Genomic DNA, 24,879 nt, shown 5'->3' with positions numbered 1-24,879 from the left:
ACAGCAATCCAACATCTCATCATAGGCTTGGAGCACCTGCTAGCATAGAAACAACCCCCACCCAAGGAGACGGAGCTTGTGCCACCTCCTTGTGCGATACCATCATCTCCAAGTCACCAAGGATGCTACCATTCCAAAGGATAATACTGTGCTTTAATATTTTAGAGACAATGGACTTTTGTGGTACAACAGCAGGCTGTACGTACTATACATATATACACACTGGGTGTAGTTAAAGCTCATGTATTTGAACAATACTAATGTTCAAAAAAATGCACCAAGTCTTACAACGACAAAAAAAAAGGTGAACAAAATCCAAGGCCACAAGTATAGAGAGGTATGTTTTAAGGACTACAGGTCGCATGGAAATAAAAAAAAACAGTGGTGGTGCAATGTGAACTTTATCCTGAACAGAGATAAGTGGTTAAAACACAACCTTTTCATTACCTCAGGAGCAAGACAGTCTTTTACAGAGACTTTTTACTTTCCAAACTAAATAGGCAAAGAGAAACAAATGTACTAGTGCAGTCACCAAATTCTCCTTCCAGTTGTTGAGCTAAAAAGAGAAAGAGTTTTACTCTTTTTTTTTTTTTTTTTCAGGCAAGAAAGATTTAAGGCTTTTCAGCTGGATATTTGAAACATATACTGAACTGAAAAGGTCTGCTCTCAATCATTTAAGGAAAACAAATGCCATAGAGTTAGTGTATTTTATAAATGTGTACCACACAGCTTGTTTACACTAGCAGACAAACACTGCTATAGCACCTAAACTCTACAGAATCCAGAACGGAGGATAAAAGATTTTTCCAATAATGCTGTTAAGGTCAAGGTAAAATGAGTATTATTAAACACATGAGGTGGTTGTTCTTGGAAGTCCTTTAGGCCCAATGGAAATTTGCCAGAACTTAATTTTCATTTCATTTCCAACATGGGTTGAGGCAAGAGACAGGAATGTTGGTAAGATCAAGCTTGCCAGACCAGGAACTGCCTTTTAGGTTAGCATACAGAACATCTTGGATTCATATTCGCCAAAGCAGATACGACTGTGGGAACATGCATTGTGGGCATCTGACACCCTGGCTGACATTTTATTTTTTAAGTTTTGCCTCCTGTGCTTAGTTTGAGAAGGGTGGTTTTCATTTGTATCTCATGTTTTCCCAATTAAGAGTTACAAAACACCCATTAAAATTGTAACAAAGTATAAGAAGTTCAGTCAAGTCCAGCCGACTGAAACTTTTTGTACCAATACTGCCACATACAGAGGTTGCCACATAAACAGAAAAATGTGGTTTAATTAATTTTGATGGCCCTGGAAATGCTTTTCTCAATTGCTCTTATGAAATAAGTTGTTGTCATTTCAGGTTACTTTGCCCTGAAACGACCTGCCATCAGGCAGGAGGGGTACAATGTGCTGTGTTCAGGATTTCAGTGCTCACCCCTTTGGTCCAAAATTTATGAGACAAGTCTTTAAATGCTTGAAGAGAAGTCTTCCATTTTCAGATTATGACTAGTTTTAGCTTCTCTGTCTAACCCATGGAAATCCAAGGGAAGCTCAAAATAATAAATACCATTAAAAACCTCTTTGGATATTTTAGCACTTTGCAGACAGAATCTGGGGTTTTTCTCCTCCCCCCGTTAAAGTTTGCTTAAAAATAGCAAGAAATTGACAGTGAAAGTGGTCAGACATTCTGAGGCACAGCAAAAAAGGTGCATAAACCCCTTTACATTGAGATAAAACAGTGTCCCAAATAATTTAGAAGCTAATTCCTTGCATGTTAGGAGGCTAGGAAAAATGTGTTTTAAATTTCTCAAACAAAAAAACCCACCCACAATCAAAAAAAGGAGCATTAATACTAGCAAGAATATAAAACACCACCAGAGGTAACATCTCAAAGAGGTATAACATATATATCTAGATACTGAAACAGCCACTGTAGGACTTGTAATAAAATACAGTCAGAGAGAATTCAGGACCATCCTTTTCAGCAGCAGTACAGTATCTGCAGCGTAAGTGGTCCTACAAAGGATCCACAGACTTGCAGGTGTTTCTTGTGCTGCTCCATATTTATTCTAATAAACATAATTATTTCATAAATATCCATTTCACTCCCAAGCCCCACTTCTCTCTCAACACCAGCATATTCTGCATTGTGGGTTGAAAAACATTTCCAAAACCCTACTTGTAGCTTGTAATCCTGTGACATCAGCATCATTGGAAATCCAGGAGGAGCCTACCTCATCATTACATTTTTCATTTGCCATCAGAAGTCTCTTACTTCACAAAGACTATGACAACAATTCACAACAATTTAGTTTAAAAGTGAGATGTAGGAACAAGTAAGAACAGACAGCGACACTGGACAGAACAATCTCCAGAGTGCATTTAGAGAATAACACAGTTTCAGCTCCTGATGAGTGTCAAGAATTCTTCACGGGTCTTTGGATCTTCCCGGAATACCCCCAACATTGTGCTGGTTACTGTTTTACTGTTCATTTTCTGTACCCCACGCATTACCATACACATATGCCTAGAAGAAATGGGAGGGGAATCAGTAAGTCAGGCATACTCAAAAGAAAAAAGTAATCCCACAAGGAGAGACCTTTCTTACACGGTCATGTTAAATTCTGGGGAAATAACAAAACCTCCATATCCAGAATGCACAACTATCAGCAGTACCTCAGCTGTCCTCTACAGAAAATAAAGTCAAATTCCCAGCCCCTGAGCACTGTCTTCTCTCCTGTGATCCTAGGAAAATCCCACCTTTCCAACGTGCACTCTGATCACAGGGACATGCCTGTTGCTAGTCCCAAGCTTTGCTCTACTTGAGCAAGTAGAAGGTGCCCTGAGGCACAGACCCAGCGCAACTGGGACAGCTGACCGCACAGCCAGTTGCCACATCTCTGCAGCAGTTCAGGTATGTCCTCAACTTTCACATGGCTCCAACCCCCAGGCCATTTCGCTTCACACTCTGCCTCAAACAAGCATGACAGCCACCACAGCCAAAGAGGCAACACACAACAGCTCTGTAGCACACAGCTGGAGTTACACCCAGCCTATACACTACCTCAGAACAGCTCAGAGTAACTTACGTAGCTTCAATAACCACTCCAACTCCAGCAGGCTGTAAGGCTTCTGTGATAGCTATTGCAATTTGTTTGGTAAGGCGCTCCTGGACTGAAAGAACAACAGAGTTCAGTCAGGATTAAATCTGACTAGCATCAATGCACCACCACTATCTGGATAGCGATATATTACATCCTCACTTCCAAGTGTGCCTGTTCCCCACCACCCACACAAGTACTGCTCTTCCTAAGTAAATTTTATTAGTACCAAATCACATCTTATGTTTTGTACCCTGGAACAGACCTTTTATTTACTTGTTTATATTGGGAGTCACTTTGCATTACCCCTTTGCAGGAATTGCATTACCATGATTTGTTGTAACAGCTCTTACATTTCCTATTATGCAGTTACATTTTCTTCCTTCTCTATTTTCTTTCAGTTTTTATGTATTTGTTCACTGGCTTTACTGCTGCATTATTCATTCCCTACACACAGTTTCTCTTTTTAAGGAAAGGAAATGGAGATTAAAAAAAAAAAAATGAGCAAATTTAGAGACTCTATTGTCCTGCAAAGCTTTACTTCCTGCAGCTCTAGCACCCTGTCTTCACCAATCTGACACCTAAAGGTCGCCAAGATTTTTGTCGCCAAGAACAGGCCAAATTTAACTGCAGGACAATGAGAGCAGACTGAGCCAAACCCAAGGCTTCAGGTCGTGCAACTTCCTCCACTTCTCAGGGGCTGCAGGCAGGCAGCTCTCGCTTTGTTTCTTCAGATAAGAAATCTTGAAGGTATCTCTCAAATTATCTGCAGGAGACTTCATCTCCAGCAGCATCCAACTGGTTTAGTTATTCCTGGCAGCTGTATCTTGTAGCACATTTATCCTCCGAATCCGTTACTGCCTACATCTATTTTCATAGGCTGATGTTACCCTTCACTTGTAAGGCAGAGGCTAAGTAAGATGACAGACGAGAAACATCTCTTCAAGAAGAGTGGTTTTCTTCACACTAAACTTTGCATAGCTACAGTCCACCCACAATTAATTATCAGTACCCTGAGCTGCCTAGCAAAGAAGTGCATGCAACAAACCCAGAAATTCATCTGTTCACCTTGTAATCTTCTACTGTATATTTCCACGATCCTAAAGGAGAAAGAAAAAAAGACAATGCTTAGTTATTCCCATCTGACCATTGTCTGATCTTCACCATTGACTCGACACTATCAAATATGCTGGTGTTAAGGGTGTCATTTGATCACCCTGTACTGATCTGCAGCCTTCCTGGAAATCCATGCAACATCACGCTGCTCCTCTGCCCCTGGCTGGCAGTGCTCAAAGAATTCCCCTACCACATCACTGCGTTTAGGGACCGGTTTCCCCTACCTGCAAGCCCAGAGACTATTTCAGGGGCAAACCCAGCAATTCTCCCTAAAGCTGCTTCTGTGGGCTGTTACTTCTGAATTACTTGTACCACCACCCACCTGCATCCCATGGTTGCAAGGGAATCCATGCCCAAAGACTCCCTGAAAACTAATCCTCAAACAGAGGTCAGACTACCTCCTTTTGCTTCAACCTAAACCAAATGCTGTTTAAGGACAGTTCAGATACTGAGATTCCCAGAAGGTTACTGAAATTGAGCAAGAGATGTTTTGAATTCTTGCATTTTAACCACAAATCCAACTAAGAACAATGAGACTGAATTGTCTTTATTTAAAACAGACACCCTCCACCCATATATCACACCATCCTTCACATTTCAATGCGGGGATCACCTTAATGCTCTCCTCAAATATTACTTCAAATTTAAGCCACTTGTGGGGCAACGCAAGTGATACTACCATCATTTATCACCATAATACTATAATCCACACATTTAAGAAAAGTCTTACAACTGCTCTGACTCAATCGGTTATTCATGCCAACCTCAAATGCTTAATTACACGTCAAGTGGTCACGTAAAGAAGCTGCTATAGAAAGCTTCAATATCCGTCTGGTCAGACTAGACAAAAAACAGACACCGGCTGGCAGCCTGAGGCATTAGTTACAAGGAACATTTCTAACAACGAGACTTGTCTGCTGTTTCGGGAAGAGAATTATATGCAGAAAGTGCCCTTCAGAAATGAAATGGTTGTGTTACAGCTATTCTAAACAAAGCAACATAATTTTTAGATTAAATATATAGATTGGAAACAAGCTGATGCTGAGGTACTGCTACACCGGTGTTGCACATAAGTAGTCCTATAAGGATGTTTACATAAACACAGTTATTTGCCTTATCATTTTCGAGCCTGAGCTTGAAGTCCAAAGAAAGATCTTTGTTTACAGAATACAGGTCATCCACAACTACAGAAACTCACCACATTAGACTAATCCTATTATGAAAGATTAGGCCTACAGTACCAACAGCCTCATAAATCTTTGTTTGAACACTGGTTGCATTATATAGGGCACAAAAGGGAAGCACTATTTGGCCCACCAATCTCTTCATAGTAAGCACTCAAAAGCGAGTGAGAATCCAGAACATTTTGTTACACACGAATCTAAGCTTTTCATTATTGCAATATATGGGAGTTTTACCCTGACTTGAAAAAAGAGGCAAGATACAGCCTTTCAAGCACAACACAGGAAACCTTGCATATATTCATGCATATTCCTACATGGAGAATAAAGAGTAGGGAAACTGTACACTTTTAGCACCATGTTGCCACTTGCATTAAAAAAAAAAAAATCACTGGATAGTTTTGAGCTCCTTTTTACATCTGCAATTCAGAGGTAACTAGAAACCAGAGCAAACACAAATCAACTGATGAGTATTTCCAATGTGATGCTCAATTCTGCATTCAAGCCCTGCAGAAATGAAGGCAAGTGCTAAAGACAGTCTCTTCAGGAAGGATGTTCGCCTTCAGAAATCCAACTTACGAAAAACAAAACAAACCACACCACTTAAAAAGATCCAGCCACACCAGCCAACACAAGACAAGCCCCTGAACTGCCACACAGACATCCCCAAGCATAAGCAGCTACAGAAGGCAGTGTCTTTCACCCAGCAACTGCAGTGCTGGCAGCTCAGAACCTCATCCTACAATTTCAAGCAGTTAGGTGCAGCCACAGAAAACACGTAGGAAAAGTTAAACGTTGAACTGCCTGTTTCAGCCTTCTAATCAGAGCAAAGTCCACTCCTATAAGCACTGCTAAAAGACATGAAGATGGCCTCCCTGTAATATGAGGTTAACGTTAATAAAGATGTGACCTCCAAGGGCCCTTCCACTTCCAAATGAAATTCACTGTTGTGCAAGCAGAGCACAGAACAGAGCTGACTTTAAAAGCATTGTAGTGCTGTATCCTACACATTTCTTACCTGCTAAGAAAACCCAGCAGGCATGCAGATTTACAAGGCTAATTCTCATTCGTATTATTGGAACTACAGCAAGATTAACAGACATATCAGGGAAAGCGTAAGAAAAACCTATGTGGTCTTTCTGTACTGCAGCCAATTTTTCAGATTCATTTCTCAAGAGAGACCCTTCCCAATAAGCCATAAGCTGCTTATTGAAGGGATCTACCATCCCCTTCCTCACCAGAACTAGAAAGCGTCACTTCCTAACAAGATTCAGTGCAACAACTGATCCAAGAGCACTTGGTGAGGAAAAAGCTGTTTTACATAAATGGATTTCTCAAGTGTATCATAATTGCTTTGTTTCTTAGGCTGAACCTTATCTATAAAATCTGCCCCACAGCTCTCAGCAGGTCTCAAGCGAAAGAAAGAAATGCCAAATTTATCTGAAGAGTCAGCTCACAGATGAAAGCTTTAGATTCGGTTTCTCTCCATAGACTGTGTTCATCTACAGTTTGGAAGTTGCAGATTTTTGTTCTTGTCGGTCAAAATACACACAAGTAAGAAACAGCTAGAGATCCCCGTGGGTTTTTGTGGCCAGCCTGCCATAGACCATGCCTCTTGCTTCAGTGCTCCCTGGAGACACTAATGCTTTGAATGAACATACAGAAGCGTTACAGCTCTACTACAGTGAACTGGTGTCAGTTCATACAGAGCTCTAAGACTTATCTGTCCTCTCCACAGAAAGCATAATGCCAAGGATTGGTCTAAATCCAAATCTAGGACACAAAGTGGACTGAGCTTTAGAGGGGGACCAGATTAGAAAGATTAGCACAGTTAGCACAGCTTGGAATCCTTTTTACAAATTAGTATCACTTTCATTACGTTAACACTTACCTAGCAAGCTTGCTGAGGCCAAGTACTTGTTTGTTAGGAAGATAGCCAATATGTACCTAGACAGAGGAGAACAAACCATTAACAGAATCAAACCCACACTTCCAAATGCATATGAAACTCATGCATAGAGAATGAGATGTGCGTTTGCCCCAGAACTAAGTCTGGAACAGTCCAGAAGTCTTAGCATGTGGGAGGAACATGCCACCATGCAAGCCTGAAAAATTGTGGAGCTAAGAGACTGTAAACGCCTGGTGAGGTCAGTGTCCTGGTGAAGAACAGGTAAGTTTTCTGAGGGGGAGAAAAATCACAACTCTTCAAGTCAAGGCTTATGTTCCAAGTCTCAGGAATGCTACAGAGTACTACTACATTTGGGTACAAAAAGCAGTCTATTACTCAGCACAGCACTATTTGTCTAAAATAAACACGCTTTTCCTTCACGACCTAAAATGGATTTAGGGAGTAGGAAGGAGAAGGGACAGTACTTCCAGGGAAAGTTCTGATGGCAAGAAGTACTTAGCCACTAAAATCAGGCTGCACTTATTTTTTTTTTCTGCTTTGGTAATACCATAGATCACTGTATGATTAAGTCAACTTCCATCCTGCTCAAATATGGATTTGTTAGTGAACACATATTTGCACTAAGTTGGAGTAATTCTTTAGTAGAAAAGTGCTCAGATACGAAGGTGGGGGAAAGGCATTCAGCTTCTTGTTTCAGAAAGCAACACAGGCTACCGAACTCAAGTGGGTTTACAGTTATAATATGTTATAAACCAGCATCTGTGTCACTGTACCGGAGACTTGAAAAATTAGCCAAGATACAGTAGGGGAGTGTCAGTGTAGGATTCTGTCTTAGCACTTTGCCTAGAGGCCCCCTCTCAGAATCCTGTATTGCTGTACCTGCAGTTAGAGGTACCACAGTACACCTAATTATTGGCTAACTTGCTCATTCCTATCACTTCTGTTGGGTAATCAACCCCACTGACACTTTTCAGACACAAAACATTTCAAAGTGAGAGATATAACTTAGAAATAAGCGTTGAATCCTGTTCCCCACAGAGTACTTTTGCAAATTTCTTTATTTCATTTAAGATAGTACTGCAAATACAAGACCTACTGGTCAGTATTTGCAGCCTGTTTGATATACCCAACAGAAGAATGGTTAGTCTGAGAATATTTAGAGGCATACCAAGTCATTTACCAGACCATTATACGAGCAGGACCAATTCGGTGTTTGCGAGGAGATTTCTCCAAACCACACAGGCTAAACAGCTAGATGTAAAAAGAATGCATACATTGCCACAGGAGTAATGAAGAGAATATAAACAGTACATGTAACCAAGAATAACAGGCAAAATAGAAAGCTTGCACAGAAAAGTTACCTTGTCTTCCAATATAAAATACTAACAGTAAGAAAAGAAAGCAGATGAAATTGAGTTGACTCAAGTAAATAAACAGCTAGTTTCTGTTTGGATATTTTATTTTGAGGAGACAGTTTACTTGGAACATACGTGGTACTGATCAAGTTTTACAGACAACAAAATCACTTGCTACTCTCTGGCCTGTGAATACTTTACAGTAGAACAGATGGGTCAGAATAAGCTCCATCCTTCTATGCTGGTAGGGGAGCAAAGAGGCTGAGATGTGCCGAAAGGACTACCCACTCTGAACTCTTCACCATATTTACAGTGGTTAACTTGAGAATTTTTATTTTCTTTTCAAAGTTGTTGAAATTGTGATGCCAACACCCTCCGAAACACCAGCCCCTTTCATGGGAGTCCCAACGTAAGCAGCCCCCTGCTAGTCAGTTCTGACCACCCTCTCCCTGACAGGGTTTGCTTATTTCAGACAGGGCCGTTAATCAAAAGTTTGTTCCACTCACGGGGGGTTCCCGAGATGAATGTGCACTAGATAGCTCCGAGCCAGAAGCTAAATCCATGACAGAGCCGGCGTGCAGGGTGAGCTGGTTTAATATCAAGATGTCTGCCCTCAAGGCTTGCTGCTGCTTCACAAAGAAGAGCTTTGATATGAAATGTCAGAAACCATTAGATTACTTAGACTACGAAAGGTTTAGTGTTGTATTTTAGGAGCTTAAATCCAAACAAAACTCACATTAAGGAGGTCTTCCTTATTTGTATTCTGAAAATTAACTTCTAGAATCACAGCCGTAAGCAGCAAATACTTATAGCTTTAAAAGCTTTGTTGCTACCGCTACGAAGTCTTTTACATGTACTTTAGGTCTTTTATCGTGTATTCCCACATTTGTTTTGTGAAGAAGAGTTACCTTTCCAACAAATGGAACGAGGTGATGCTCACACAATGAGAACATGTCTATGTCCTTCACAATTACCATCTCATCATGGTCTTCATCAAAGATGGCGTCATTCAAAACATCTGAAATTAAACATTTGCATTAAAAAAAATAATAAATGCACAAGCATGGGAGGTTCTTCCAGCCAGTATTTGAGAAAGTTTATAGCAAGAGCATAGCCCTCTCAGAACTACAGAGTTTAGGGTTAAGATATGGGAGGCAAGTAAGGAATAACACGACAAGTATGCTTTGGTTTGCATACAATCATACAGTTGCCACAATACTATGTCAGACTACCTACGTGCTACACCAGGAGTCAGCCTAGAACGTTTTACCTAAATAATAGTTCGAGCCCAGGTTAGAATGAGTCTAGTCTTTGCAGAATTAACATGACGTCTTAAGAACAGTTAAAAGTACAGCTGATAAAGCAAGTGCTGAGGAGGAGAGCACATCTCATAGTGGGCTTCCATTAGCATTTCCACATACCACAAGTGAAGCTGAGCCTGAGGTTTTAGAAAAGCTAAGCAGTCACAGTGGTTTCTTCAAACACTTCAACGCCAGCCTCACTATCCTCAAGAAGGCTTTGCACACAAATAAGATACTGTTATTTCACCCTGAAGCACACCAGCCAGCAGCTGTTCAGGTGTGTACAAAAGTTGAAGAGACAGCTCTGTATCCACAGATCAAGGAGAGATTTGCTGTCCTGAACTGAAAGCAGGTATGTATATGCATACTCTGGTCTAACTCTGCACCTCAGAGTTAACAGAGGGTTGAGGTGAAGAAACCCTCAAAGATAGAAGGAAGAGACAGCTCAGTAAGAAAAGGAACATGGATTGTGACACTTTGCTATCCTCAGAGCTCAGCAGAACAGATCCTCAGTCGATTTTCCAGATTTAGCGGTCCCCCAATGAGTGCCCAAGCAATCCTGGCATAGTTTACAGCAGATCACTATAGTCTCCATCCAGATTGCAGGCAGCTGGACCATGCCCGGAGAGGTTAAATGTAGAACAATCTCAAATTAAGAGACCAAAGCTTCTGAAGGACAAGAGAGAAGAGCTGTATAACAGGGTAGGGGAAGAGAACAGCAAGAGAGAACTAGCTCTACACAGAAAGCCTGATAATCAAAACATGGAACTCCGCAAAAAAAGTTAACTTGAAGCCACAATGACTTCCAGTTACTTTCAGGAACCGGAGTCACATACACCATAGCTAGAAGGGGAACAAGGGTGTTGAGGCACTGCCCTGCTTCATCCACTGTGGAGCTTAGCACCTGCAGTGGTGATTACACAAATCTAATAGTTGTGTCTGCTCTTCTTGCCTTTATGCCTTCCCCTGACATGCACGTACACCTAATGGCCACCATCTGTTGTCGATAACGTATCATCATCATGGAGCATTTTAATTTCCTGCTTGCTATCAGCACTACACAGGTAACCCTGGAAACTGTGTGCAAGATGTTCTGCCTGCGACGCATGTTCTTTCCTGAGAATAGCTGGCAACCTGCAAGACAGCAAGGCTGAACCCCAGAGGCTTTTGATCAGGCCAGAGAGCAGGAGCAGGGGCCATGAAAGAGGCCAGGAAACAACTCTGTAAAGGCACGTGATTTTGTTCCTTGTATTTTAGAGTCTAGTTTACACCAAACACTGCTGGAGAGGATTTTGATTACATGGGAAGCATCACACAGTTGTATAACTACAGATCCAGTCAGGAATAGCCAGAGCAGGCTCAGAGGCGAGGGAAGGGGAGACAGAGCAGCCACCTGGGTCCATAGCTCCCTCTCGGTGCACTCTGCAGACTCTGTGCCATTTCTTCAGCGGAAAGGCAAACAGTGGTTTCACAAAACCTGCTACTATGCCCAGTGTTATTAAAGCAGAATCCAAACAGATCCACGAAGCATCTCCAGAGTGACTATTGCTGTTATTAGACCACCAGCTTGGCTCACGCCAGCCTTGCCAGGAGCGTATCAGAGCCCGATGTTAGATATAGATTTACGTCAGCACACTCGCAAAGCAGACTGCTCAGAACAGTCAAAAACAGCCATATTCTCATTAAGAGTCACGGCAACATGCGACACGGCGTAAGGCCAAAGCTACAACAAAAGATGCTTCAGCCACAAAGTCTCATATACATGTACATATATATGCACATACACACTTGTAAATCCATAAAATATATACTAACAGACCCTTAGAAACTTCATCTAAGGAACCTAATTATTTGGAATGCTAAAGAGCCACACTGTATTGTGCAGACGGACGTTAAGCCCTATTTTAAAGTTGGGAGAAAAAGAAGGTTAAGTGACCTGTGAAGGCACAGGCAACTTCAGGAATAATAAAATTATTTTTATATTTATTTAGAATATTTAATATTCAGGAATAATAAAATTATCCTTCTTGCATATCTCCTCTTAGCCTAGAGCCCAGCATCACAGGAGTCTGGGCAATGCCCCTCACAGCCAAGAGAGCTTTAGAGGTGTGTGAGCAAATAGACCCATGCATCAAGAATACAACCACAGCTGTGGGATTGCTTCCCACTTCTCATTTATACAGGTCCTGCCAATTTTGCACCTTAGATTTATTTACTATCAGCAGCAACTTGCAGCCAGATCACAGATGATACCTGCTCAGCCACATAACCTCTGCAGCTGTGCCTGTAGCAAGGTGTGCTGATTTTAAGTCAGCACCAGTTACTCCTTGAGAAGGAAGGCCAGAGCCCATAAAGGAAGAAACCAGATTAGTGTTAGCCCCTCCAGTAACCCCTTCACAAGTGCCAAATGATACAGGGGGATAAAGGTAAAACAAAACATGAGATTGAAGGGTGCTACCCAAGTAAATGGCCACAGTGTTGAGAGCCCCAGTCACCCCATCATGCTCCAGTCCCACTTGCTCTGCTGAAAATAGGCATAGCTTGAAGCCTGCCTATCCCTACACCTCCCGCTTTGAAATCCAAGCGTTATGCTGACAAAACAGTTAGGTAAAAGTAGCTGTAAGATGCTGTGCTATGTCCCACTGCAGCAATTGTTTTCGGTAATTACACAGGAGGGACTTGTTTGGCAAAGACTCAAACACTTTGTGCAGGGAGGCAGTACCATTTTATCTAACTTTGTCTGCCTTCCATTATTATTCTTTTTCAGTCATTCAGTTTGCAACGGCATCAAATAGGGCTCCAACAAGTCCAGCCTGCATCCTGGAGACACAGCGGAGCTGGGAGGACAGAAGGGGAAACGGGGCCTCCGACTAACCAGGCGAAAAACTCATGCCTCTTTTCCTGTTCTTTCATCCTACTCGCTAGGGCATGCTGCCTGCTTTGCTAGCTTAATTTCAGTTTCCTCATTTGGAGGCCCCAAAACTTTTACTCTTGCCACCCAGGGCAAGGTCTAGAAGTCATGTTGTCCCTGCCCAGGCACGTCCCAGTTCACAGAGCAACATGGCTGTTACACTGGCTGTATCTCTCAGCTGTAAATTCCTCACCTGCCCTTCTAATACAACAGCATCTTTTCCATTCCCTCCTGTGACACCAAGATCTTCAAAGCAAAGGCATAGAAGTCAACAGGGCTTTCAGAGGGAAAGAGGGCTAGAAGTAGTAAATATTACTAGCTTGGTTTCCTGACAAAGGCAGGCCCCTTCAGCTCAGATGGGCTCCTCCTCAACAGGCTACTTTTTCTTAATACAAAAAAGAAATTCTTCCTCTCAAAGGAGGTAACACTTTTACTCCCTCCAAGTACCATCTACATGCTAGTAGAACAGGACTAGCATCTCCTCCGCTAGCAAGATGGGCATATTCATTACATCACCCCTTGGCCTGCCAGAGCCATACCTCCCCTCACTCTGCTTTTATTAGGCACAGCTGTGCCCAAGTGCTGCCACCCAGCCCTGTCTATATGCCAAAGGAGACTGCAAATAACACCATTTTCATTCTCCGCTACCCCAGAAAAGTCAAGAGAATTTACTGCTTAAGTCCTTAAGCCTAGACACATCACGTTAATGAAAACCTAAGATTTGAATTAAAATATATGGCTGAGGAGGAAAGGAACAAGAACAAACATTTCATGTACAACTGGGGTGCTCTCCAGATTATTCCAGCGGATTTTTCCTTCAGCCCAGGGTTCAAGTCCTGCTGTAGAAGCTTCAGTGGGCTCTAAAACTGAACAGTCACTTCCCACTGCAAGTTAACTCCTGAAAGAACAGAATTAAATTTTCCCCCCTTTATCTTCAGAAAGAGTTGATAAAAGCAAAAATCAGAATTAGATGTAGACAAAATGAGAAAGACCTTTCAGGATTTTGCGTCAGAGCTAAGCAAAAAGACCTGTTGCTATAGAAACTATTTGCATGGCTTTAATGTGACACAAGAAAGCAAAAGCACCTCTGGCAACCAAAGAAGCTAAAGCCCACCCAGCATATGGTGAAGGGAATGAAGGGTGGCAGCACTGTGCAGAGCAGCAATGCATCAGCTTCACAGCACTTCAGATGTCCCATTTTTAGTATGCCTGGGACAGAGGAGACTGAAGTGATATAGATTGTTCTCACTATGAGTTAAAGTACTTCCCCATGGTGCTAATTTACCTCACTGCTCCACTTCAGAGAGCAATCAGACTGAGGATTCCTCAGTGTCAACAGGGTGACAGCAGCCTCAGAGATTCCACAATACTGTTCCTTGAGCTCATCCATCCTGGTAGAGACAATGCATATCCTGCCACCCATTACAGAGCTCCAGACCATCTTCATGACAGCCCATCTCTCTCCATAGTGACCCATAAGTCCCAGCAGACAGCCGAGGCCATTGCAGCATGGGTTCAGGCCAAGGAAGGAGGCAGACATCCTATCAGGGTGGCAGGGCAAGTCACACCACACTGATACCCATTAGTTTGAACAAACTGAAGTACGGGTTAAGGTCAGGTACTTCCCAGGAACACAGAGTTACACCAAAACCAACGGCAGGGGACCTTGCATGAGCCAGGAACAGGTAATGGTTTGGCAGCTACTCCAGAACAGCACTGCCACAAGCCAGAGATGAAAGGCCAACCCTTCACTAAGGCAGAATCAACTGGGATATGCTGGCAGATACCTTTAACCGTCTTTCTAAAGAAGTTCCTCTGAAGACAGAGGTAACTGATAGCAGGAGACATGACCTAACAACTGAACGCGTGGCAGGGAAACCACGAGACTACAGGGTCAGAATTAAATCTGGAAGGAAATTTCTGTAAAAACCTTTCAGTTGCTACTGGGTAAGCAGTAAGAATCAAAACCAATTTTTTTTATTTATTTATCCATGTGATGACACCACGTGTAACTGCAGTTAGAGAAAATATTCCGGACAAGAAACAAGAAAATGATTGCAGCCTTACAGTAATACTGTACCAGGAATTTATTATTTATATAGAGAAGAGAATCAGGCTATAAAAACACTCAATCATACAGAGTTTGTACTGCTGCAGAAAAGTTAATTGCTTCAGGTTGCTAAGTCCAGGTACACCATTTGCTTCAAGAACTCTTGAAGTGCTCTAGAAAGAGACACAGCCTAAGATACCAGATTATTATTTAAATGGGCAATAGATTTCAAAAGCTGCAGGGAAAATTAAACATGCACTATGTGGCTTCCTTGCCACAACGTACCTTCCTAACAGGAAACAAGAGAAATACCAGGCACAGAAGAATTTACAAGTTTGGCTAATATTTCAGATTTCACCACTGCCACAGCAAAGCACTGAAAACAGACATTCAACTTCAGATAGGAACAGTTGTTTCCAAAGCAAAGCTTAATTCCTCAGTTACCTGAGGAGAGGTGAACCAGAGGTGTAATTTAAGGCACTTTCCATAGAAGCAAAGATGGAAGGAAAGTATTATTGCTATTCAACTAACTCTGGCCATCATTTGTACAGATCCATTTAGTTTCCTGTAAGACACTTTTCATGCTGCAGTGAGACTCGAGTCTATTCATAAAAGATCAGTTATTGAAGACTCTCAGATGAAGCTAAGATTAGGTTCTAGAAGTTGTCCTCTGCCAGGAGGTTTATTAATGTGAGGGAAAACACGGTTATGGAGATGCTCATTAAAATGCATCAGGATTGCAATAACCATTTCAATGCCTTATGTCATAGAAGGTGCTGAAAGTCCCCTCCTCCACCCTTCTTTCTGAAATTGAAACAAAGGAAAAAAAATCAGAAGATGAAACAACACTTTGGAAAAGCAACATGAAAAGAGCAGAAGCCTTTGATATTCAAGATCCAAGAGGTTAAGATATTTAATAAATTCCCAGCAAAACCCCAAACTAACTCAGTGTTACTTGAACATTAGTGGGCAGGGGAGATCATCCTGGGAAGTCCTACAGTCCTGCTTCCCAGCAGAAATTTCACTGCACCAAGTACCTGTTTCAGCGTGGTAGGCTTCACTCGTGGGGATACAGGTTGAAAAAAGAAAACCCCAAGAACCTGACTCTGAACAACCCTGTATCTCCCACTCACGGGTTCACAAGAAACAAGCCACAGCCCTACCACAATAATGGTGATGCTTAAGTTAATAGGTTAGGCTGTTGCATCTACAAGAAGCAAGAGAACCAGCAGTACCCTGTTTCCAGGAAAGAATGGAGTAACTCACCAGCTCTTGGCAAAGTGCAGTGCTGCTGATCGAACAGCCTTGTTTAAGGCACTGCCTCTCTATTTTTACATAGCAATGCTTAACACCTCTCATCCACAGCAAAGTAAGTAGGACTGGAAAAAAATATGAGGTTACACCACCACTGTCACCTGTCAAAATACCAAATCCACACAGACAAGAAGATGAAGAAAAAGAGTACTAAGGTTGCATTTTTTTTTCACCTTTCACCGTAGGAAGAGCAACATACACAGTTCAGCAGGTGTTAATCTACAGTACGAGACCTAACTAGTTATTGGCAAAATAAAAGCTGCATCGTAGAGTCACTTAGCTTCCAGGCAAATAAAGCATACATGCAGCCTTTCAAACAGCAAATTTATCTCCTGCTCTTATTTCTAATTTTCATTTCCGTATTAAACATGGTGAAAGGACATCTGAACCTGCCAACATGTTTGAAAGTTAACACACCTACCATGAATTCTCCCAGCCTTTGTTCATCTAACAGCTACCACCATTACCAGCAAGTACACCGTTTAGTGAACGTGCTGTTCCACTTAAGAGTGCTTATGTATGATAAAAACAAGTTAACTTCCTACTGCAAATGCAGGCAGCTTGTTCAGCCCTGTGCCCAGTGTTTCCTACAGGATTACACAACCTGAACCAACTCCTTTATGATTTACCTTTTGAAGCTAGCGTCCTTGGCATCCACTGTAACTGACACAGTTTCTGTAACTTACCCATTAGCTCTGCTTAGCAGGTGATTCTGAAGTCTTCAGCTTCAGTTACAAGTTAAAAAATCGCAGATGGTACTATTTCCATTTTTTCACTTGTTTACTTGTGCTTTCTAGTATTTATGTATAGATTCACAGACAGCACCTCCGAGTATGACATCAAGCCTTTTAAGGACAGACAGATCTCTCAAGATTTAGTCTTTTGTGGCAAGCAATTGCCTGAACCAACTATAAGCATGCTAAAGGCAACTGGCTATCAACAGTCCTGCTGCGAACCTGTATTACCCAAGGGGACAGGGTACCATTTCATAATATAATTTACTCCCAGAAGTATGAAGCTGATAGATCTGACCCTGGAAAAGAAAACACGTTCTTGGATGCTCATGCAGAAGCACTGCACAAAACTGAACAGTAAAACCCTGCTCTGCCATCCTTACAACAGAAATCTCTTAATGTATTGTAACAGCTGTTAGCCTGCACAGCTGCCCAAGTGTGAACTGCTAGCATTTTTTAATCTGGTCCCCAGGTGGATTTTATTTGAAGTCACTGGAGGCATTCTTGCTACTCCAATGTAAGTTTGATGACTAGTACTATAGAAGTAAGACAAATACATTTTGTTAAAGACAGTGGTTGGGACCTTCAGTAAAGCCAAGATTAATGAGAGGAGGCATAATCTAGAAAGAACAGAAGGAGCCAGATTTAGACATTTAGCAGGTAAACTCTACTAATGGCTCTGAAATACAATACTGACCAGCTGCAGAACACAGATAGCAAAGATGATTAACAGGTAAAGCAGGAACACTTACTTCCCACAATCAAAAACAAGCTCAGAAATACATACACAGTGGAAGCTGGAAAGCAGAATCACCTGCTACTCGCATAAATCTGAATGGAGAGAAGGGACAGAATTTAGATGTCACCTTCCCTACAACACTACAAAGTCAAGCCATGGAAAGTACAAAAATACAACCACAATCAGGTGTCATGGAAGCAAAGTGACAACACCCAGGAAAGAAGATCAAATGTCCAGCATATTTAACCATGTCCCAAATGTGTTATGTTCTCAGAGATGTGGTAACTAAAAAGATCACAGAATGGTTCAGGTTGGAAGGGACCTTTAGAGGCCATCTAGTCCCAACACCCCTGCAGTGAGCAGGGACATCTGCAACTTCATCGGGTTGCTCAGAGCCCCATCCAACCTGACCTTGAATGTTTCCAGGGATGGGTCATCTACCATCTCTCCAGGCAACCTGTGCCAGTGTCTCACCACGCTCAGTGTAAAAAATTTCTTCCCAATATCAAATCTATACCTGCCCTCCTTCAGTTTAAAGCCTTTCCTCCTTGTCCTGTCACTACAGACCCTACTAAAAAGTCTGTCTCCACCTTTCTTGTAAGCCCCTTTAAGTATTGAAAGGCTACGATAACATTTGCCCAGAGCTTTCTCTTCTCCAGGCCAGACAACTGCAATTCCCTCAGCCCATCTCCACAGCAGAGGGGCTCCAGCCCTCTGAGCATCTCCGTGGCCTCCTCTGGACTCGCTCCAGCAGGTCCTTGTGTTTCCTCTGCTGAGGACCCCAGACCTGGATGCAGTGCTGCAGGTGGGGTCTCGGAGTGGAATCCCTTCCCTTGACCTGCTCGTCACACCACTTTTGATGCAGCCCAGGATGTAGTTGGCTTTCTGGGCTGGCAAGCACACATTGCTGAGTCACGTCCAGCTTTTCATCCACCAACACCCCCAGGTCCTTCTCAGCAAGGCTGCTCAATCCTTTCATCCCCCAGACTGTACTGATACCAGGGGTTGCTTTGACCCAGTGTGCAGAAGCTTGCACTTGGCCTCGTTGAACTTCATGAGCTTCACATGGGCCTACTTCTTGAGCCTGTCCAGGACCCTCTGGATGGCATCCCATCCTTCAGGCATGTCAACTGCACCACTCATCTCTGTGTCATCCACAAGCTTGCTGAGGGTGTTTGTTCTTTAAGTGTGAATTATCAATCAAGGCTCCAAAAGAAAAACAATACCCATCAGCTGACCCTGCGGAACCACCCATCAGCTCAGCAGCTTCCAAAAGCTTTACAGGTTCCTTAAGCCAAACTCCCCCACACTCACACCACTTGGTCTTCTCCAATGCCACCACAGAGAACAGATTGCTGCAGGGCAGGTAAGACCATCATCCCTCACTGTACCCAAAAGCTTCCAGCAACCTGACTGCACTCAAAAGTATTTAGTGACAGGTAAATGCAAGGCATCACTCAAACCACTAACCTCTGAGGGCAGTGGGCAGCATTCCAGGTAGTCAGGTAGCTTAGTTGTGCTACCAACCACGGAACCCCCACATTTTCACAGTAAGTGAGGCTCAAGTCAAGCACATTAAACACTGAAGACCTCCTGCCACTAGTGTATTTGCAACTTTACAGCCTCCAACCTTCGCTATATTTCATAATTCAGGATTTATATATTGTATCATTTTTGTGTTTGTGTATGGCATTTTAATATTCCATCAAAAATGAACTGCTTTTCTCCTGCCTACCCAAGGCAGATACTCAAGCACACAAACCCAGAAGGCTGATTTTAAAGCCTGCAACTGTACTAACACTCACTACCTTGGCTCATCTTTGCCACTCTTTTCTGGTTGTACAGCCTGGCAACACTTCCACATACTAGCACAGGTTGTGAGCTTAACTAGGGCCAGCTGAGAACAAGTGCTTATTGCCACACACACTGCTTCCAGCTTTGTGTTTGTACAGTCACCACCACAGCGCTTTTACTTAAGAAACCTTTTATGAAAAAATGGGACTTACAGCTATTGTAACTATCTGTTGTCCTCTGCCTGTTGAGGGGTAAACTTGAACACCCCAACATACACCATGTAAATCACTGCTTCGACCTCTGCCTATCCAGACAGTTCCACATAAGGAGCTGAATAAGCTGCAAAATAAAACTGCAAAAACAAGAGGTGAAGGCTGCTTTTTGTTGAGGGGGGGGGTGTTAGTTTTTTTGTAAAATTATTTCTTTTACAGGATAATTTATTCCTGTCTAGTTCACAGCCTGGCTAGGCAGGCAGTTGTGCTGTTAACTTGGTTATACTAGTACAAGGGGAACTACAGCAGAGACAAGTAGCAGAAGCCACAGTCCCACCGCTAGCCTTGTTCCCAAAGCCTTTAGGTTTCAAGATGGATTGAAAACCCTCCCCAGAAGTTATTTCCATACCAACTTTCCCAGCCAATTCCTCATCCACTAGTTGTTTTCCTAGCTGCTGCAGACCTGCCCTTCAGCTACAGCTCTGTCTTCTGTTTGGCTAGTAAGAGTGGGAAGCCTGGAAGCTGGGCATTGTACAGGCAGCAGTGAGCAGCTAGAAAGTAAAAGGATTCCCCACCTGGCACAGGAAAGAATGTTAGTATCACAGCTTCGTTCTATTTCCCAGAAAGAAAACAAAAAAAGCAGCCCAATAGTACAGCAGCTAGCAGTGATGCTTTCTACTCTTGAATATAATTGGTATGGATATTCAGGAAGGGACAATCCAGAACTACTCTGCTTAATCCCAGAGAATCCATATTGAAGCAGAAAAAAACTATTAAAAAAACCTTAAGGGAACATGCCGCTCCACACCAAAACTGGCAGCAAGATGAGAGAGGACTAAGAGGGGCAGCAGCCTCATCCAGGTTCAGCACAGAAATCTGTGTTCAGGAACTATCACTAAAAGAAAATCCTTCTGCTAGAGACTGGCAGGATGACTGAGAGACATCCTGTGTTTTACAGCAGTAGAGACACATGCAATCCCCAAGCAAGTTATTCCCAGTAGACAAAGGCTAATTCTGTGAAACCCTGATGAAACCAACTCAAACACAGCATGCAGCGGGACTAAAAGAAGAGAGGTACAAGAACGGCCATTGCAGCCCAGAGCCCATTTCCAGATCTGAACCCGAAAATCTAGTTTAATCTGAAAGGCAAAAGAAATGCCACTCCTCTAGGGAGAAGCTAGGACACAATGCTGGCACACAAGTATGAGCTGGTCACGAATAAGTTAATGCTGGAAGTTACACTCAATCTGATTTCAGAAGAGCCAACAGCTGGGAAGTGAAACAGAAACTAAACACAAAGCCAACCTTGAAGCTGAAGCACAGTGCATTCCGAAGAGGCTCTGATGCGTATGCAGGAGCTCCCTGATGCCAGCCATCGGCATAGTTCAGCCTCTTCATTCAACCGCAACACACCAGCGCGGTTCTGGGGCAGGCTCAACACACCAGCGCTGTACTCCGGAGAGCGGAACATGATCAGCTCCTTCTGAGTCACATTTGAAGATCTTGGCCGACAGCATTTGCATCCCTCATGCACTGACAGGAACTTGCCTTTTACTGGGGAATTCCCCAGCTTACCAAGCCCTCTTTTACTGTTTGTACTGGGTACAGCCTTTAGTGGAAAGGCTAAGAGGAAAAATGGATGGAAAACCTAAATTTTCAAGTAGGATTCACCCTGCACTGGAAGGGAAAACTCCGGAGTTGCTGGCGGTGAGAACAAATCCCACCCAGTCCCTCCCCTCCTGCCCGCAGCCAGCAAGGGGAGAAGACCCGAGGCGCCCCCCCGCACCCACTCTGGCTCCTGGGGCCCTGAGGCGCGGCAGGGGTCTCCCTAACCTCCTCATCTCGCTTCCCCAAGTTTCATTCCTACCTTTGAAGAAGCTCACCCCAACAAAAGCACCGGCGGGGCAGGCCCTTGGCCGGGCACACGCAACCGGCCCGGCGCCGCTCACGGCCCGCGGGGGCTGAGGGAGCCGCGCACCGCCCCGGGGGGAAGCGACGCCGCCGCCCCAGCCGGGAGCGCTGAAGTTTATGACAGAATGCGAACGCTACCGGCGCGGACTTGAAACAAAAAGAAATGGGGGGAAGGAGGGTGCGAAGAGACCCCAGGTGCCGCCAGGCCACCCCGCTGGGGACTCACTGGCAGGGGGCACCGGAGGGGCGGCGCGGCGGCAGGGCAGGGGCGGTGGCCGTTTAAGCTAGCAGCGAAGCCCCCCCGGCCCGGAGCCCCCCCGGGCAGCGCTCCCTACCCGAGATGGTCTCCTGGTAGCCCTTGGTGAAGAACTGCATGGCGGTGGCGGCCCTCCAGGGCGTCTTCAGCAGCCCCTGCCGCTCGGGGTCCTCGCCCAGCGAGCGCAGGATGGTGGTGTAGGCGGCCGCCAGGCTGGGCAGGCTCAGCTCGTTGTCCTCCTCGCTGCGGGGCCGCTCGCCCCGCCAGCCGTTCCCGCTGCCGCCGGGGGGGACGCGCGGCGTCTCGGCGCCCGCGGAGGGCGGCGGCCTCTCGGGCCGCGCGTACCCGTTACAGCTCCGCGCCGCCTCCATCGGGCGCCGGCAGGGCCCGGCCGGGCCGCCGCCGTGCGGGCAGCACGCTGTGCCGGAGCCCGTCGCCCTCCGCCCCGCCCCCTCACCCCTCAGCCCGCCGCCTCTGTGCTCCCGCCCGCTGCCCCGGCCGCCCGCTTTATACCGCCCGCGCCGCTCCCATTGGCCGCCGCCGCCGCGACGTCACCCACCCTGTCACGAGCCGGCCGGTCTCAGCCGGAGCGCGGGTGCGGAGCGGGGGGTGCGGGGTGCGGGTGCGCAGTGCGAGAGCGGGGTGCGGAGTGGGGGGTGAAAGGTGCGGAGTGCGGATGCGGAGTGAGGGGTGCGGGATGAAAGGTGCGGAGTAGGGGAGCGGGGTGCGGATGCGGGTGAGCGGTGCAGAGTGCCGGATGAGGGGTGCGGAGTGCGGGTGCGGCGTGCAGAGTGCCGGCCCCGGGCCGCCGCGGGGCTCCCCCTGCCCGCCCTCCGGTGCGGGGCGCGGCAGTGGAGAGCCCCGGGGCAGCGGCGGGGCAGCTGCGGCAGGGGATGGGCGTGGGGAGGGTCCCGCCGGCGTGCGCGGCAGTGCCCTGGGCAGCAGTCCCGACACCGTTCTCCATGTTCTCCTCCTCCTCCTCTCAGGCTTGGGGAGCCGGCCGTTTTGTCCCGGGGTGCTGCTGGCGCATCCCACTGGGTCCCCCCCGCCTCTGGCTGCATCCTTCCGGGCGATGCTGGGTGCGACGTACCCCATCGCGACAGTCCCTACCGCTTCGGCTCAGTGCCCAGGGCCAGGCTGGATGGGGCTGGGAGCAACCTGGGCTGGTGGGAGGTGTCCCTGCCCGTGGCAGTTGGGCTGGAACTGGATGGTCTTTAAGGTCCCTCCCAAACCAAACCATTCCATGATTCTCCGAGTCCTCAGGGCTGGGTTTCAGTCCCTTCAAACCTATGAGCTCTGCAGACACCTTCCTGCCACAGGGCTCATGCACCCTGGTGCTTTCATATTCCCACCTGCAACACTGGAAACGCACCGTCTCTGATGACCTGAAACCAAATATTTTGGGGGTTCCCTGGGGATCTGGCTGGGATATCGCCCTGACAGTGGTTTGAGCATCCCGCATCCTCCAGGCATTTGGGGGGCAAATACAGCAGACATCAACAGCTCATTTTTGCCAACAGCCCTTTCTGCCCCGGCCCCACGTAGGGTTCAGGTGTTAACAAAGAAAGAAATGCTGGGTTGGGTTGTTTGGAAGGGAGATCCCCTCCAACCAAAGCTCTGCCAGGATTTTATGAGAGAGAAACTGAGTCCTAAGGTTCTGCTGAGCACAGGGTGTGCACTCCACCACCCCAACCCCAAAAGCCATCATTTCCTGGGTTGCCACCAAAATAAATGGCTGAGATGCTACGGGACACAGCAAAGTCTTCTCTTTTCACACCCGATCCATCCGTAAGGCAACAAGGGAGAAATTCTCCCGCCTTGTGCCTAAGGAACGGTAAATCACTGGGATAAGGAGGGGAAGGAACTGTCGGAAGAATGAGGCGCGGAGCATGACTCACTGGCTTTCTTCCGTCCCCTGTTGGTACAAGAGCTACATTTAACCAAGACAGGGGGTGGGGGTAGAAAAATTAAAAAAAAAAAAACCACCACAAACCAAAAAAACCGGCAGCAATAACACACTCCACATTTATCATTTGCTTTCTGGTCACAGGTTTTACCAGCAGAGAGGCAGGATGACTCAGGTGAAATCAAGGGGCCGGCGCTGGCCCACAGCCAGCCAGGCTTTACTGCCGTGTTACTGCCCAGGGCTCCGATCCACCACAGAAACTGCTGTGCTGGAGCATCTGAAGTTCTGAACTCCACCCCCGCTCCTCCCCAGTCACCCACTGGGTGCAGCCGGGGACCTCACATGATGTCACAGCCCTCTGCGGATGTCCAAATGCTCCACAGAAACTAGATGGGTTGTCTTACTAGAAATGTGCTGAAAAAAAATATGCAATGGGAGTCAGCAGAATGACTACCGCTTTCATTCGGATCTGGAGCAAGCTGACACTGTTCAAAGGGTTGAGTAGCATTTCTCAGAAACTATAAACCGCTGGGACCTAATAGTCCATATGAGAAAGGGGTTAGTAAAGGGCATCTAAGTGTTTTGGCACTCCTAAGTCTTTACTACCTTTATTTTCTTGGAAAAGAAGACCATATGCTCTCTCCAGAGTCCTCCCCAGGCTTTATAACAGTCTGAAGTCAGAAGCTGTTGGAGTTGGTTGTAGTTTTTCTCCTGTTTACGGGGAGATGAGGGCAGTTGCTGGTGTGAGCACTGAAAACCACTTTGGGTACGTTTGAGCAGCGGTTGCACACACAGGAGCCAATGCTGGCCGTTCTGCTAACAACATTTGCAAGCATGGGATTATTAGGTTTGGGTAATTTAGGTATGTGCCAGGCCATGATTTCCAGCCATGGTGAAGTCCTCTCCCTCTAAAACACAAGCCCACATCAGACGGGTAAGCAGAAGCACTAATGCTTGGCCCTTTTTTCTTTACAGTATCTTGCAATAATATTTTATTGCTAGTACCCTGTTAATTACACCCCATGTTCTCATTGAGCCTTCCTGAAGAAATTTTTCTTGCTGTTTCCAAATATATCCAAAAAATGTGA

The 24,879-nt window shown here is 45.3% G+C and overlaps 1 protein-coding gene across 1 annotated transcript; it reads right to left on the bottom strand.

Moving 5' to 3' along the window:
* Window positions 1-131: 131 nt before the first annotated feature.
* GCH1 (GTP cyclohydrolase 1) lies at window positions 132-22,347 on the bottom strand. Its single transcript, XM_005437906.4, has 6 exons — window positions 21,965-22,347; window positions 9,572-9,681; window positions 7,291-7,346; window positions 4,171-4,202; window positions 3,091-3,175; window positions 132-2,528 (listed from the first exon to the last, which is right to left on the bottom strand). Exons 1-6 carry the CDS (start codon window positions 22,254-22,256, stop codon window positions 2,402-2,404), a joined length of 702 nt encoding a protein of 233 aa, XP_005437963.2. The 5' UTR covers window positions 22,257-22,347; the 3' UTR covers window positions 132-2,401.
* Window positions 22,348-24,879: the final 2,532 nt, after the last annotated feature.

The sequence above is a fragment of the Falco cherrug genome, chromosome 7 (genome assembly GCF_023634085.1).
Source record: "Falco cherrug isolate bFalChe1 chromosome 7, bFalChe1.pri, whole genome shotgun sequence".
Classification (NCBI taxonomy): domain Eukaryota; kingdom Metazoa; phylum Chordata; class Aves; order Falconiformes; family Falconidae; genus Falco; species Falco cherrug.
Note: the sequence above shows the minus strand (reverse complement) of the source record. Positions and strands in the feature narration are given on the sequence as shown.